Here is a 14,002-nt window from a genome sequence, read left to right as displayed (position 1 = left end):
TGTCCACACGTAAACTGCGTTTTCATCCACTGAAAACTGAGATTTTTAAAGACGCCTGACAGGGCGGATATTTTCGAAAACTCCGTTTTAGCATTTACGTGTGGACGAGGAAGACGGAGAAAACGCAGCGTCAAAGGTGTGCGCCTATTTTGATGCCACACTGTGCGCCAAGTTTTTGTCTCGGTGCCATGAATTCCTACAATGGCAGACTTAGACAAAATACTGTTAATTTTATTATCTTCAGTGTTTAAATGCTTACATATACACACGCAGTTGTATGTTAAAAAAAAAAAAAGAGTTTGTTTTATCGGGTTTGCTTGTAATTGTTGCCTATATACATTTTAAGCTATTATTTATTATTTAGTTCAATCAATAGATCAAGTTTTGTAGTGACTATGAAATATATTGTAATTATCTGTTTCCTGTTTATCCTAGACAGGGCAAAAAAGGACTCCAAATTTTAAAAAAAGATAAAAATGAAAGACTGGTGCATTGTGCAGTTCAGCACTGGTGGTACAGAAATAGTCCCTAGTTCATGGATAAATGGGGAGAAATTGTCATGGCCTCCATATCCTCCGTGAGACACATTCAGGATCCACGCCACAGTAAAGAGGAGAGTTCATCCTGGTGCAACATGGCTCACCTATGCACCAGTCCGACTTCTAATAAGCCATGGTGGGTATCAACTGGATTGGTGTTGTATAAATGTAACAATAACAAGTTTTTCGTGTCCTAATTTATGTCTGGCCATACATTGTGTTTGTACTTCCAGACACATTTCACGAAGCAGAACGCAGTCTTCAGAAATATCTAAGTGAACACTGTGATACGTCTGACCTTCAGTCCGAAGCTGAAACTCAGACCAGTCATAAAAGAAAGCACAAGTAAAACTTTTTTTATTTCACAAACATATCTTTGATTGCTAAGAATTTATGATCTTGTCTTTTATACATATCTGTGGTGCTTCCATACTGCAATATCACCACATAATATAGTCCAAAAAGTGGAAGCTTGTAAACTTTTTATAGATGCAAAGCCGTGTACACTTGTGCACTTCAAAAATTCCTTGTATACTGTACCTTCTTGCACATCTCTGTTTCCTGTGTGTGTTGTTATAAATCAAACTGTAACTTTAGGAAATAATATTCCAAAAGCACATTTTTACTTATGACCGTTTTCAACTTTTTTTCTTTAGACCTAATCCCCAGTACACATATAGTGACTCAGAGGATGAGCAGCCCACAAAAAAACGGTTTCCCCAGCCCCCTCGAGTGAAAATACCAGGTAATAAAATACTGTCTGGTGTCTTTGTACATATCTGTGTGTGACACAAGGAAACTTTTGACAAGTTGTCTGTATTCTTAAATACTTAAAAAAAATTATCTTTTTCTGTCAGACCTGACGAGAGCTGTTAACGAACTCCGTGAGGAGGTCAGAGCCATCCGCAATACCGGCTGCAATGAATCGGTAGATGCTGGGGTACTGCCTCTGGATTTGCCCTTGCACAACATTGAGGAGCTAAACAATGCAGAGGCAGCTCTTCAATCACAAGAGGCAAATAAGGCAATGGTAAGTATATAAAGGTTATGTACACTTTGTAACTATAAAGTGTAATAGCTGTCAGATGTGATTTAAATACATAACAGCGGCCTGTTGATTAAACACACAAGCACTTGCATACACATTAAAGACATGAGACACGCTAATTCCATCTCTTAAAATGTGTCTATAGGTGAGACGCTTTGCCTTGATTGGAGGGACCACACTGGAGGTGCGAGTACGCCGTGTAATGGCTTATGCCATCACAAACGAGCTGGCCTCGGTACTAAACTGGGCAGGGAAAAAAACCAAGGACCAGACAAAGCAAAAAAGGGCATTTAAAGATACAGCGCTCTGCAAATGCATTTTTGGTAAGTTTTACCGTTTTTTTGCTATATTACTTTGTCCTTCTTAATAACAAGACTTTCATGTCCGGTTAATCTGGAGATGGAGTCTTTGGTCTTTGGCTTGTTTAGTCCTCGGGTTGTAGTTTGTACAGCCCGAGGACCCCATGTTTATTTTGTTTTAAAGACAGTTAACAAGAGCTTATTCATGTGCTCTAATTCACTTTTTTTGTTTGTGTGTGTGTGTGTGTATTTTTGTCCTAGATGGCCTGACGCAGCAGTTAGGGGCAAACTCTATGTCCGAGTTTGTCTTTACACAAGCAGTGCAGAAATGGCTCCGATACGCCCCAGATCGTTTGGGTGGTGCAGGACGCACATCATGCATCCCCATCCCAGAGTAAAAATTACAAACTTCTGTGAAACATATAAATGTAAATAGGAAACTGTCTTTTAATAAAGTATTTAGCAAACGAAACATGCCTATTGACCTTTTTTTGTTTAGTTTTTTCTCTGTTACATCACATGCAATGCTTATTTTAGGATATTAATATTGACATGATACATTGTGAGACATTTGGTTTTTTTTTTTAAAGGGTGTCCAATTTGAGGAATAAGTACAATTATGTGTTTAGGTGGTTTAAGTATTGATGGAAACATGCAGTAGTTTAGTATTGGTTAAAATACCTATAAAGAAAGGTAGATTTCCAGTCATGATTTAACTGTTGTTTTAATAAAAAGCAACTGTGCGAAAGAGGTGGAAAATCAACACCATAGCTCAACAGTGTTTCAATATCAGAATCTGACATTGTTTCAATGTCAACAGTATTAGAAAATATAACGTTGAATCAATGTCAGGTTTCAACATTGATTCAACATCAAAACCTGACGTTTCAACGTTAAAAAAGGGTGCAAGAGTGACGTTAGGTCAACGTCACACTTCAACGTTGATTCAATGACATCACCTGATATTGACTCAACATTGTTTCAATGTTTCCTTGCTATCTGGGCTGTGTAGTATGTTAACACTATTGGAAGTAAAAATAACTTGGACTCCAATTTTGAAAACACAACTTTCTAAAGAATTTTTTATAAAGCTCTGACTTGTATTATGAGTCTGTGGTCTGGGAGAGAGTCCTGTAACTCTCTGTCTGCAAAATACAGTATATAATGACTAGAGATGGACCGATCCGATATTACGTATCGGTCCGATACTGACCTAAATTACTGGATCGGATATCGGAGGAAAATAAAAAATGTAATCCGATCCATTAAATATCACAAAAGCACCTCACAAAACTTGCAACACGCTGTAACTCACCTCAGAACGTTAGCACGTCGGAGCAGTATGCATCACGTGATAGAGCGGCTGTGGCATGCCGACCTGTCAGTGGTCTGGATAGCATGTGGAGCTTTGCTAGCAACCCGGCATTTCATCTCCGACAAAGTTATCCCCGAGAGAAGTAAAGCAAGTGTGTAAGTCCATCTCTGAATGTTTGTAAAGCATTCCTGCGTTAAGCTTAACAAGCGACTGCCTCTTCTTGCTGCTACTTCAATCATGAAACGACTTAATGATCAGCTGATCGGCTTTTCTGTTGCGAGTCCGTGTCTCTTGTTTGTTTTTGGCCCACTTTGCACCAGAAAGAGGAAACCAGCGGCTGAACAACAGCAGCACGTTTAAGCTTGATAAGCTGTTGTTAGAATTTATTTAATATTACTTTCTACACCAGGATCTTTTTCTACGTAGCTGACGCTGGTAACTGTGCAGGGGCGGATCTAGCAAAGTTTAGCCAGGGGGGCCGATAGGGCATTAGGGAAAAGGGGGCACAAAGACATACTTTTCTTTCTTATTCTCATTTAAAATGTCTAGCTTTTAATAAATAATTATCCGAATCTTACACCCAAAGTTTTAATTTGATGTAAAATGTATAGAAGTCAATTACTGTATATAGTAACTATTAAGTCTAATATATATACCCTAGTAAGCTATAGTACTTTTTCCTTTGGGAAGGTACCATCTGTGCAGTCTGCAATTTTGTTGAAGAAAGATGTTGAATCTATTTAATATTTCTTGAAAAATAATTGATTTCTGTGCATTTTTTTTCACACTGCATCAAATTAAGGTTGATTACGTCGATTAAGCATCATGAGGTGGAGCGTGAGGGGTGGTTCCCTATTTTTTATTTTTGTTGTTGCTGGGAGTTGGAACCCTATTAGTTAGGTTGCTTAATATTTACGCTAAGTACTCTTTAAAATACCAGAATAGGGAGGATGGTGTAGGTTTAAGTTTATTAGATTGATCAGTATTGCTGAACTATGAAATATTTTTTTTTGCATACAGGTATAACAGAATAGCTTTAGTGTAGTTGTTGTTTTAAACTTGAATATGAACTTATACAAAATGCAGCAAGATATTTAAAAAAAACAGTTTTGTTGATTAAAAAACACTATATCGGATTCATATCGGTATCGGCAGATATCCAAATTTATGATATCGGTATCGGACATAAAAAAGTGGTATCGTGCCATCTCTAATAATGACCAATGTTGGGCAATTAATTATATAGTTACTTCTTCAAAAAAGTTACTGAGTTATGCAAACAGCAAAGTTTTTTGCAGCTGTTTACCTAAAAATGCAGCCAGGGTGTTTTTTCAAATAAACATTTCAAAATATTTACAGAACAATCAGCTGTTCTGCATCAAATCTGATGCCACACAAATTATTTGTGCCACTAGACTTGTAGTCAAGACCACCTAATCCGAGACCAAGACAAGACCAAGACCAGAGGGTATCGAGACCAAGACAAGACCAAGACCAAGTTGAGACGAGACCAAGACCGAGACAGAGTCGAGACGAGACCAAGACCGAGACCGAGACAAAAAAAGTCTTTAAACTGCAGCCAGATGCTGCTTCATTTACGGGTGTCAGGCATATTTATGTGTTTTTGCTTTCGCACAGCCCTCCTCACCACTGTCTACTGTCTCACTCACTTACTGAGAGGACAGACGGATGCTCCACTTGACTGTCGCGTCTCTCACCCTCTCTGTTTTTCACATAATGATATTATCCTATATCCTCGCATGTGATTGGTCACAATATGGAGTGATTGGAGCATAACTGAGCCACTTTGTGAGAGCTGAGCAGCGAAAGGAAATTAAGTGAGGGTAGAAATGACAGAAAGATTATTATGGTCTGTTTTGAGTTTTGTTCAAAAAAGAATGACTTCATACACTCAACAAAAATATAAACGCAACACCTTTGTTACTGCTCCCATTCCCCATGGGATGGACGTAGAGACCTAAAATTCATTCCAGATACACAATATAACCATCCCTCCCAAACAGTGGTCACAAATCAGTCCAAATGTGTGGTAGTGGGCACATCTGCCATATTGAGATAATCCATCCCACCTCACAGGTGTGCCACATCAGGATGCTGATCTGACATCATGAGTAGTGCACAGGTGTACCTCAGACTGCCCACAACAAAAGGCCACCCTGGAATGTGCAGTTTTGTCTCACAGCAAAATGCCACAGATGCCACAAGCAATGAGGGAGCGTGCAACTGGCATGCTGACAGCAGGAATGTCAACCAGATCTGTCGCCCGTGCATTGAATGTTAATTTCTCAACCATAAGCCGTCTCCACAGGCGTTTCAGAGAATATGGCAGCACATCCAACCGGCCTCACAACCGCAGACCTCGTGTAACCACACCAGCCCAGGACCTCCACATCCAGCAGGTTCACCTCCAAGATCGTCTGAGACCAGCCACCCAGACAGCTGCTGGAACAATTGGTTTGCACAACCAAACAATTTCTGCACAAACTGTCAGAAACCGTCTCAGGGACGCTCAACTGCATGCCCGTCGTCCTCATCGGGGTCTTGACCTGACTCCAGCTCGTCGCTGTAACAGACTTGTGTGGGCAAATTGTCACATTCGATGGCGTCTGGCACGTTGGAGAGGTGTGCGCTTCATGGATGAATCATGGTTCACATTGTTCAGGGCAGATGGCAGCTGAGAATGTCCCAGTTCTTGCATGGCCAGCATACTCACCGGACATGTCACCCATTGAGCATGTTCGGGATGTGCTTGACCGGCGTATACGACAGCGTGTACCAGTTCCCACGAATATCCAACAACCTCGCACAGCCATTGAAGTGGAGTGGACCAACATTCCACAGGCCACAATTGACAATCTGATAGACTCCATGCGACGATGTGTTGCACTGCATGAGGCAAATGGTGGTCACACCAGATACTGACCGGTTCTGGGTCCCCAGACCCCCAATAGCGCAAAAAACTGCACATTCCAGGGTGGCCTTTTGTTGTGGGCAGTCTGAGGTACACCTGTGCACTACTCATGATGTCAGATCAGCATCCTGATGTGGCACACCTGTGAGGTGGGATGGATTATCTCAATATGGCAGATGTGCCCACTACCACACATTTGGACTGATTTGTGACCACTGTTTGGGAGGGATGGTTATATTGTGTATCTGGAATGAATTTTAGGTCTCTACGTCCATCCCATGGGGAATGGGGGCAGTAACAAAGGTGTTGCGTTTATATTTTTGTTGAGTGTATGAACCCATTCCTGTGTGCCAAAAGTTGTGCTAACACACACGCTAATAGAGAGGGTGTATTCGCGCTGCCCGATGGTCCTGCCCAGCCACAGCTTTCCCGCACGAATCCCTTCGTTGATGCTAAATGCCGCAGCTACAGTCGTGAGGGAAACACAGGCAGCAGCATGAACTATTATCCAGCTCCTACTCCCCAAATGAAAATCCACTATCCAGACTCAAACCCATTTTCCTCCGCTCAAATGGACAGTTTTGTACACAGCACACCGGCTCAATGTTAAATACACCCATGCAATGTATGCCTTCCAGTAGCCTTAATGAAGCCATAAGCTATGGGCAAACCACTGCACAGCATAAACCCCGCTCGAAACCAGGCAAGACCCGCTGTGTGCCCCGTCAGCCCCCCATCTGACAGTGAAGAGGACGGTGATCCTAGAGAGAGAGTCCCCACCCTACGTCCGGGCCAATATGACGGCACCACACCGTGGAAGGAATTTCTGCACAGGTTTGAGAGTTGCGCTGAAGCCAACTATTGGTCAGAAAAAAACAATGACAACTCAGCTTAAATTCTGCCTAGTTGGAGCAGCAGGGGCCATTATCCACAGAAATCCCCGCCCATCCAAATGGGATTACTGCCGCCTGGTGGACGAACTGGAAACTGCATATGGCCCTTCTTGTGACCATGCAGCTGCTGTTGCTGTAGAACTGAGGCAGCGAGTGCGTAAACCTGGTGAGGCCCTGCATGTTTTCAGAGATGACATTTATGGGAAAGTGGCTGTTGCATGTGGTGATAGAGCAGAGATTGAACAAGACTCTATAGCTGTTGAAGTTTTCACCAATGGGCTGGGTGATGCAGAAATAGTACAGAAGTTGCTAGAGATGCACCCAGCCACACTTGCCTGTGCATACGAAATAGCCCACCGACGCGAAACCACTAAAAGGGCTGCATCCTATGTAACCAGTGCCATGCAGCAAGGAGCCCGTAACGCAGCTAAACGCCGGCCCCGAGCTGCCATCGTCAGAGAAAAAGACAAAGATGAGACTGTTGCTGAGCATGCACCTGCAGCTAGCCCCTCACCGAATCGTTTTGTCCCACACACACCCTCGACAACACCGAACAATCACTGAAACTTTAAAAGGAGTGGGGTTCGGTGCCATAACTGTCAATGTTGGGGCCATGTCCAAAAGCCCTTCCCCTCACAAAACCACCAAGGCCTTAACATTGAACAGTAGCCCTTAGAACAGCCCAAAACCCACTGTGCTCGACCTTAAGTGCCAAAGCCAAGAAATGAGTATCCCCATGTGTTAAGTCTAATTGTTGAATGTTGCCATTGTGTTTCTTAAATTTGTACAGTCTCAGTTCAAGCAGTAGGATCAAAGCCATTCCTTTGATCCTGACCACCTCTCCAACCACTCTGTGCTGGGGGAGGTTTTATTGTAGATACATCCTATCTGGAAGATCTGCTTCTTTTGATGTAAGCTTCCTGGGTTTACGACCCTTTGATCAGCAGGAGGTCTGACACACACACACACACATTCTCACATAACACACACACACACACGCATTCTTACTTAAATACAGAAGTTCACACATACATACAATGCCTGTCTTACGGTGTGTTCACACCGAACGCGATGGACGCGAATAGAGCGTCAGGTTTACATGTAAAGTCAATGGAAAGGCGCGATGACACGCGATTGCAGGTCCCGCGAAAATTCGGAAGCAGATTTGCGTCGTGAAAACGCCAAAACGCGTGAAACGCGCGTCAGGCGCGTTTGACTCGCGAATAAAACCACGCGCGTGAGTTTTTGTGTTGCATTTTGTGCATACGCACGTTTCGCGTCTACCGCTCGAGTTGGAAAAAGCTGAACTCCAGCGTCAAATCGCGCCGCGACAACCAATCAGGAGCCTGGTGACGTGGCTGTGACCTAGGTCAAAGGGGCAGATCCAGCCAAATCCCTTCATACTTCAATGGAGGGAAGGCTAATCAATGCCGTAGCAAACAACTCGGAGCTGTACAACACCAGCTGCTTTCTGTACCGAGACAGGAATAAAAAGGACCGAGCTTGGAGGAAGATATGTGAAGAGATCGGGCAACCTGGTAAGTTCATTCATTTCTCTTTTGAAAGTTTTCACTGACCCGGGGAAGCCGCACAAAAGCTAGCAAGCCACCGCTATTTTCCCACTGACGTACAAATACCGTTCTGCTTTTATGCATGTTGTCATATAGGAATATATTTTTTTTATTAATAAACAGCACACAGTGGTCCCGCTCATCCGTCACTGCTTTGCTTTTTCGCTGATTTTTTTATTGCACAGTACAGCATTGCATTCTGCAGCCTGATTGACAAATCTGCTCCGTGTCGTGTCTCCTGCGCTTGCCAAATTTATCACGTTTGGTTTTGATAACCATCACGTCCAATAGAAAAAACAGCACAAAGACACCCATAACTGTGACCCTCATTCGGAAATAGACACCTGCACCGCGAGGGAAAAAGGCGCACGAAAGTGGCGGGCAGATGAAGACAAACCGCGGCATAATAATACTTTTACGTTTAGCAATCTACAAAGGTTTGCACTTTGAGAATCAATTGTGAGAACTGTGACCAATGTTCATGTGTGTGGGGAAAAAAGTGTATAAAGTGCGTGACCAGGGGCTAGTTATTCTGAGAACCCCTGCAATAAATGAGGGACCACTGTCTACTCTACGATTATTATATCCAACCTGTTAACATTTAATACTGTATTGATAGAACCAACTGATTCTGCAGCAGAGCATCCCCAGTCCCTGAGCTCCTGCTGCTGCACCCACAGATATGTACAGCAAGCACTGATACCTTTTTAGTCGGTGGGATTCCCTTGTGATCACCTTTACTAAATATCTACAACCAATCTGATTATATCCTGTTATTGTTTTTTTTTTTTTTTTCAATGTTGAAATTAAAATCTAGTAGCAGCCTTCTCATTTCTTTGTGTTTTGTGCTGTTTTACAGGCCCACAGAGGAGGACGGCTCCGAGGCAGATGAGGGACGGGTCCCAGGACGGTCCATCGGCGGTGGAGCTGGCCACCCTGGAGTCCCTGAAGAGGCCACACCAGTCTCCAATGGAGCATTTCCTCCTCAGCCTTGTTCCTGCTCTGGAGAGCAGCTGGTCCTTTTTATTCCTGTCTCTCTGTAAATTCTTATATTTTATATATTTATGTTTAATGTTTTTCTGTTTGAGACTTTTAATATTATTTCAAATAAATGTTTATAATGACTAATGTCTCAGTTCTACTACACAGCAAATGTTGGCACACGACTTGACACATGTAGAATTTATTTCATATTATACTAATGACAAAATATACTGATACAGTGGGATGCAAAAGTTTTGGCAACCTTGTTAATAGCCATTATTTTCCTGTATAAATCGTTGGTTGTTACAATAAAAAATGTCAGTTAAATATCATACAGGAGACACACACAGTGATATTTGAGAAGTGAAAAGAAGTTTACTGGATTTACAGAAAGTGTGCAATAATTGTTTAAACAAAATCAAGCAGGTGCATAAATTTGGACACCACAAAAAAGAAATGAAATAAATATTTAGTGTATATCAATGTGTGTGTCTCCTATATGATATATGGGGTGCCTTTGTCTGGACGTGCTTCCCATCCAGAGCTGCACAGCACAGAGGAAAGTTCCAGCGCTCCTGGAATCCCTCTGTGATGGACCGCCAGTCTCCAGGTGAAGGCACAGCCATGAAATCGTCCACTAGACAGTCCCAGATGGCCGTCGCTACCTGGGGGATGATCTGGCTCACCGTGGACACACCGACTCTGTAACTGAATGCTTGGTCGTGAAGGAGTCCCCGGTGACAAGGAACCTGGACAAAATTGTTCAAAATCAGTATTATGTGTACTGCAGTTACAAAATACATTATTCAAATTCCAAAATACTTTTGTGATGTCAGATTTAAATCACAAAACTTAAATCTTACATAAAACATTTTGTAATTATAAGGATAATTACAAAATGTATATTAGATAATATCTAAAACAGTTGTGTTTTGTTTTAACTTTAACATATCATAATTTGATTGGTAGCAACTTTTACAACTACAGTGAGCCAGTCACTCATAATTCCTAAACATGTCAATCAGGTAGGAATGAAGTAAGAAATTAATAGAAATAAAGAGTTGTATGTTGACATGTAGCCCTTTCCTTGCTTAAATCATTAATATTTTTGAAAAATTAATCTGTGATAAGACATAGCTTATCAAGATAGAACCATGTAACTAAAGATGAACCAAACTGTTCACAGTTTTATCTAACTCTGTTTTAATAAAGGCTGGTGACCCCTGCTATAGAGTCTGACAGATACAGGGATTATATACAAATATTCAACTATCCCAGAATTAAACCAGGTCTAAATAAAAAGGAGTGAGTATCACTACAAAGGTTAACTCAGTGGTCCTAATGCTACAGTTTGATATCAGCAAACACCGAGCGCATACATTGATAGGACACCACAGCCATGCTATCATCGCAAACACTGATAACAGCATAAATCGAATTAAATCAGGACTTGATGAGAGCTTCTGAGTATCACTAGAAATATTATAAACAGTCTCCATACCACAGTTTTCTTTCAGTAAACACCGACAGCATTCACTGTTAGCATAGCACATCCATGTTAGCAGTGTATAACTGGATGGTTTAGCATATTAGCACAGGTATCAATAAAGGACTACCGTATTAAATACTTTTACTAACCTCAGGCAGACGGACAGGCACTCTGCAGGTGGGATTGAGCGCCTGTAGTTGGTGTCTAGGCGGGCGATGCTGGGACCGACGAGGGAAAGCAGGTCCTCAAACTGGCCGACGGTGATAGCGCTGGAATCGGCTGTCATCCAGGCGCAGCTCCTGGAGCAAATGGTGAAACTCACCAAACTGCTCATGCCTCTGGAGGACCTGATGGACCCAGGTACGGCGAGGACGTCTTTTACGCTGCTGCTCTGCTCTCCACAGTACATAGAGAAGGGAGACTCTCTCTTCAAGCGCTAGCTCGACAGCTGCCATCTTGCAAAGATACCGGTCTGGCACAACTTCCTCCCACATTTCCGGTTTTTTCTTGGACACGCGTTGAGACGCGAATGTGCACGCGTCAAATTAGGGGCGTTTGGGGCGTTTTATTCGCGTCCATCGCGTTCGGTGTGAACACACCGTTAGAACCAAGGGGGCCTGGCTTTGTTCTGACGTGTTTTGTGTGAACTGTCTCTCAATAAAAGGTAGCAGGAGGAGGTCAGATCTGGGGGTCATTTTCGTGGTGGACACAGACGAGGCCTCCCTTGCGCAAATAATCGATCGATCGACTGTCTTGTTTTCTTCATGATGAATAAGTCTCTAGAATTAGCGGGGCTTGTGGAAACACAGACCCAACACCATGCGCCTCTACAAAGTGGAGGTATGTGCTGTTTTGGACAGTGGGGCCCGGAGGAGCGTGCTGCCGCTGCCCTACTACAACTCCATCCACCCAGACGTGAGGCCACCACTACAGCCCTCAGTTGTTGAGACCTTGCTTGGTGTGGGACCTGGGGACGTGCCGGTGCTAGGTGAAGCCCAGATACCTGTCAATATCAACAATCGACAGGTGGATGTTGATTTCCTGGTGGCAGATATAATAGGAAATGAGGTGCTGCTTGGGCATCCCTTCCTCACTCAAGCTGAAGCACGTCTTGATTTTGGCAAAAGCCGCATGATCCTGTTCGGTAAAGAGGTGCTCTACTACCAAACCGAAGCCAGTACAAAGTCACACGCAGTGAGAATAGCTAGAACTGTGGTGGTGGAGCCGGGGCAAGAGTATATGGTGAAAGGCAATGTGCATCCTGGTGCAGCAGCTCGAGGTGACATGATGCTTAGTCCCACCAAAGGTTTTGTTGAGAAGCACAAAGTACTTATCGCCAGAGTCCTAGTCAACGCACCGCCTTCTAAAGCTGTCCCACTTCGCCTTTTTAACCTTGGCAATAAAGCAGTAACAATTAAGGAAGGATCCATTGCCGGGCTCCTCCAGCCAGCTGAGGCCATGGAACCCAGCTGCAGACTCACTGACCAGCCCTCCTGTGGTTCCGCTACACCTGCAGGAGCTCTATGCCCTCAATGGCTATGAATAGCTCCAACTGAAACGCTTGCTTTGCACTTGTGGACATGTGTTTTCTATAGGGCCTGCTGACCTGGGCCGAACCAGCCTTGTGCAGCATGACATCATAACCCCAGTCAAACAAAATCCATGAAGAATGGCAGGGAGAAAGCAGCAAAATGCCGATCAGCAGATCTACGACAGTCTACAGAGCGGTCTCGCCCAACGCAGCTGCAGCAGCTGGGCCTCGCCCATCGTTATGGTGCGTAAGGAAGATGGGACATACCGTCTCTGCATTGACTACAGGGCTCTCAACGACCGCACCATAACAGACGCCTACCCGCTGCCCCGCATCCAGGACACGCTGGACACACTATCAACTGCCAGATGGTTCAGCACATTAGACCTCGCATCAGGCTACTGGCAGGTTGAGCTGACGCCTAGTAGTGATGGGATTTCCGGCTCTTTTTAGAGATCCGGCTCTTTCGGTTCGGCTCACTAAAAAGAGCCGGCTCTTTCGGCTCCGAACCGGCTCTTCAGGTTGTTTTGTTGCTTTAATTAATTTATTATTAACAATAATGTAAAATTATGCACAAAAGGAATTACTAACGTTAAAAAAAAGTGGTTTTATTTATATATGTTTATATATAAATATATGCGGTGGCCCCTAGAGACAAAACACGTACAAACTCCAAAACACATTTCTAGCATGAACTGAACTTCCAAAGCAGAGCTACTAGATCACTTAAATTACACAATTGAAAGCATGTGTGTATTGTTTGTGTATTTATACACAGGCACTCATATATATTCAAATAATTTAAAAAAAAGTTCATTTACCTGTTACTACCACACACCAAATCCGGTCGTTGGTACTTGCTGGCTTGTGTAGCCACAAGATAACAAAAGCTCAACACTGCGCCCAGCATCCTGGAGCACTTCTGTTGTCTTTTATACGTGTTTTGAGTTTTTATGTGCTTCTGAGTTTTTACGTGCTTCGGAGTTTGTACGTGTTTTGGAGTTTTTACGTGTTTTTACGTGTTTTGGAGTTTGTACATGCTTCAGAGTTCGTACGTGATTTGAAGTTTGTATGTTCTTTGTCTCTAGGGGCCACCGTAAATATACTTTTATTTATTCACTCCACATAAAATGTAATAAATAAATCATATAATACAAAAATCAACTATTCACATTTCAACTTTTAACTATTTAAATTTTCAGCTTTTTCCTTTTACAAATTTAAAGTGAAAACAACACAAAACACTGCAAACCACAACACAATTAAATATAAATTATAATATGAAAACTAAAAGAACATGCATATTCTCTGTCATATGGACCTGCATGAATAAACTTTCTGAATCCTTTATCTTCCACTACTGAAAATAGTTGTGGATGATTACTATACCTTTCTAATGTG

At 42.8% G+C, this 14,002-nt stretch overlaps 2 protein-coding genes and 1 long non-coding RNA gene across 3 annotated transcripts; 2 read left to right on the top strand and 1 right to left on the bottom strand.

Moving 5' to 3' along the window:
• Nucleotides 1-1,167: 1,167 nt before the first annotated feature.
• LOC308384445 (uncharacterized protein) lies at nt 1,168-2,284 on the top strand (the record flags this gene model as incomplete). Its single annotated transcript, XM_080863012.1, has 5 exons — nt 1,168-1,173; nt 1,209-1,284; nt 1,397-1,569; nt 1,733-1,910; nt 2,148-2,284. 5 exons carry the CDS (start codon nt 1,168-1,170, stop codon nt 2,282-2,284), a joined length of 570 nt encoding a protein of 189 aa, XP_080719138.1.
• A 5,809-nt stretch (nt 2,285-8,093) lies between these two features.
• LOC308385000 lies at nt 8,094-9,721 on the top strand. The gene is made up of 2 exons (XR_013969434.1): nt 8,094-8,564; nt 9,457-9,721. It is a non-coding gene; the product is annotated as an uncharacterized lncRNA (long non-coding RNA).
• Nucleotides 9,722-9,852: 131 nt separating this feature from the next.
• On the bottom strand, nt 9,853-11,524 carry LOC308384993 (uncharacterized protein). The gene is made up of 2 exons (XM_080863703.1): nt 11,220-11,524; nt 9,853-10,330 (listed from the first exon to the last, which is right to left on the bottom strand). The coding sequence occupies exons 1-2, from the start codon at nt 11,477-11,479 to the stop codon at nt 10,264-10,266; spliced, it is 327 nt and encodes a 108-aa protein (XP_080719829.1). The 5' UTR covers nt 11,480-11,524; the 3' UTR covers nt 9,853-10,263.
• Between the last annotated feature and the right edge of the window lie 2,478 nt (nt 11,525-14,002).

The sequence above is a fragment of the Rhamphochromis sp. 'chilingali' genome, assembly GCF_963969265.1.
Source record: "Rhamphochromis sp. 'chilingali' genome assembly, chromosome: 17".
Classification (NCBI taxonomy): domain Eukaryota; kingdom Metazoa; phylum Chordata; class Actinopteri; order Cichliformes; family Cichlidae; genus Rhamphochromis; species Rhamphochromis sp. 'chilingali'.
The sequence above is the reverse complement of the archived record's forward strand: the minus strand, read 5'-3'. Positions and strand labels throughout refer to the sequence as shown.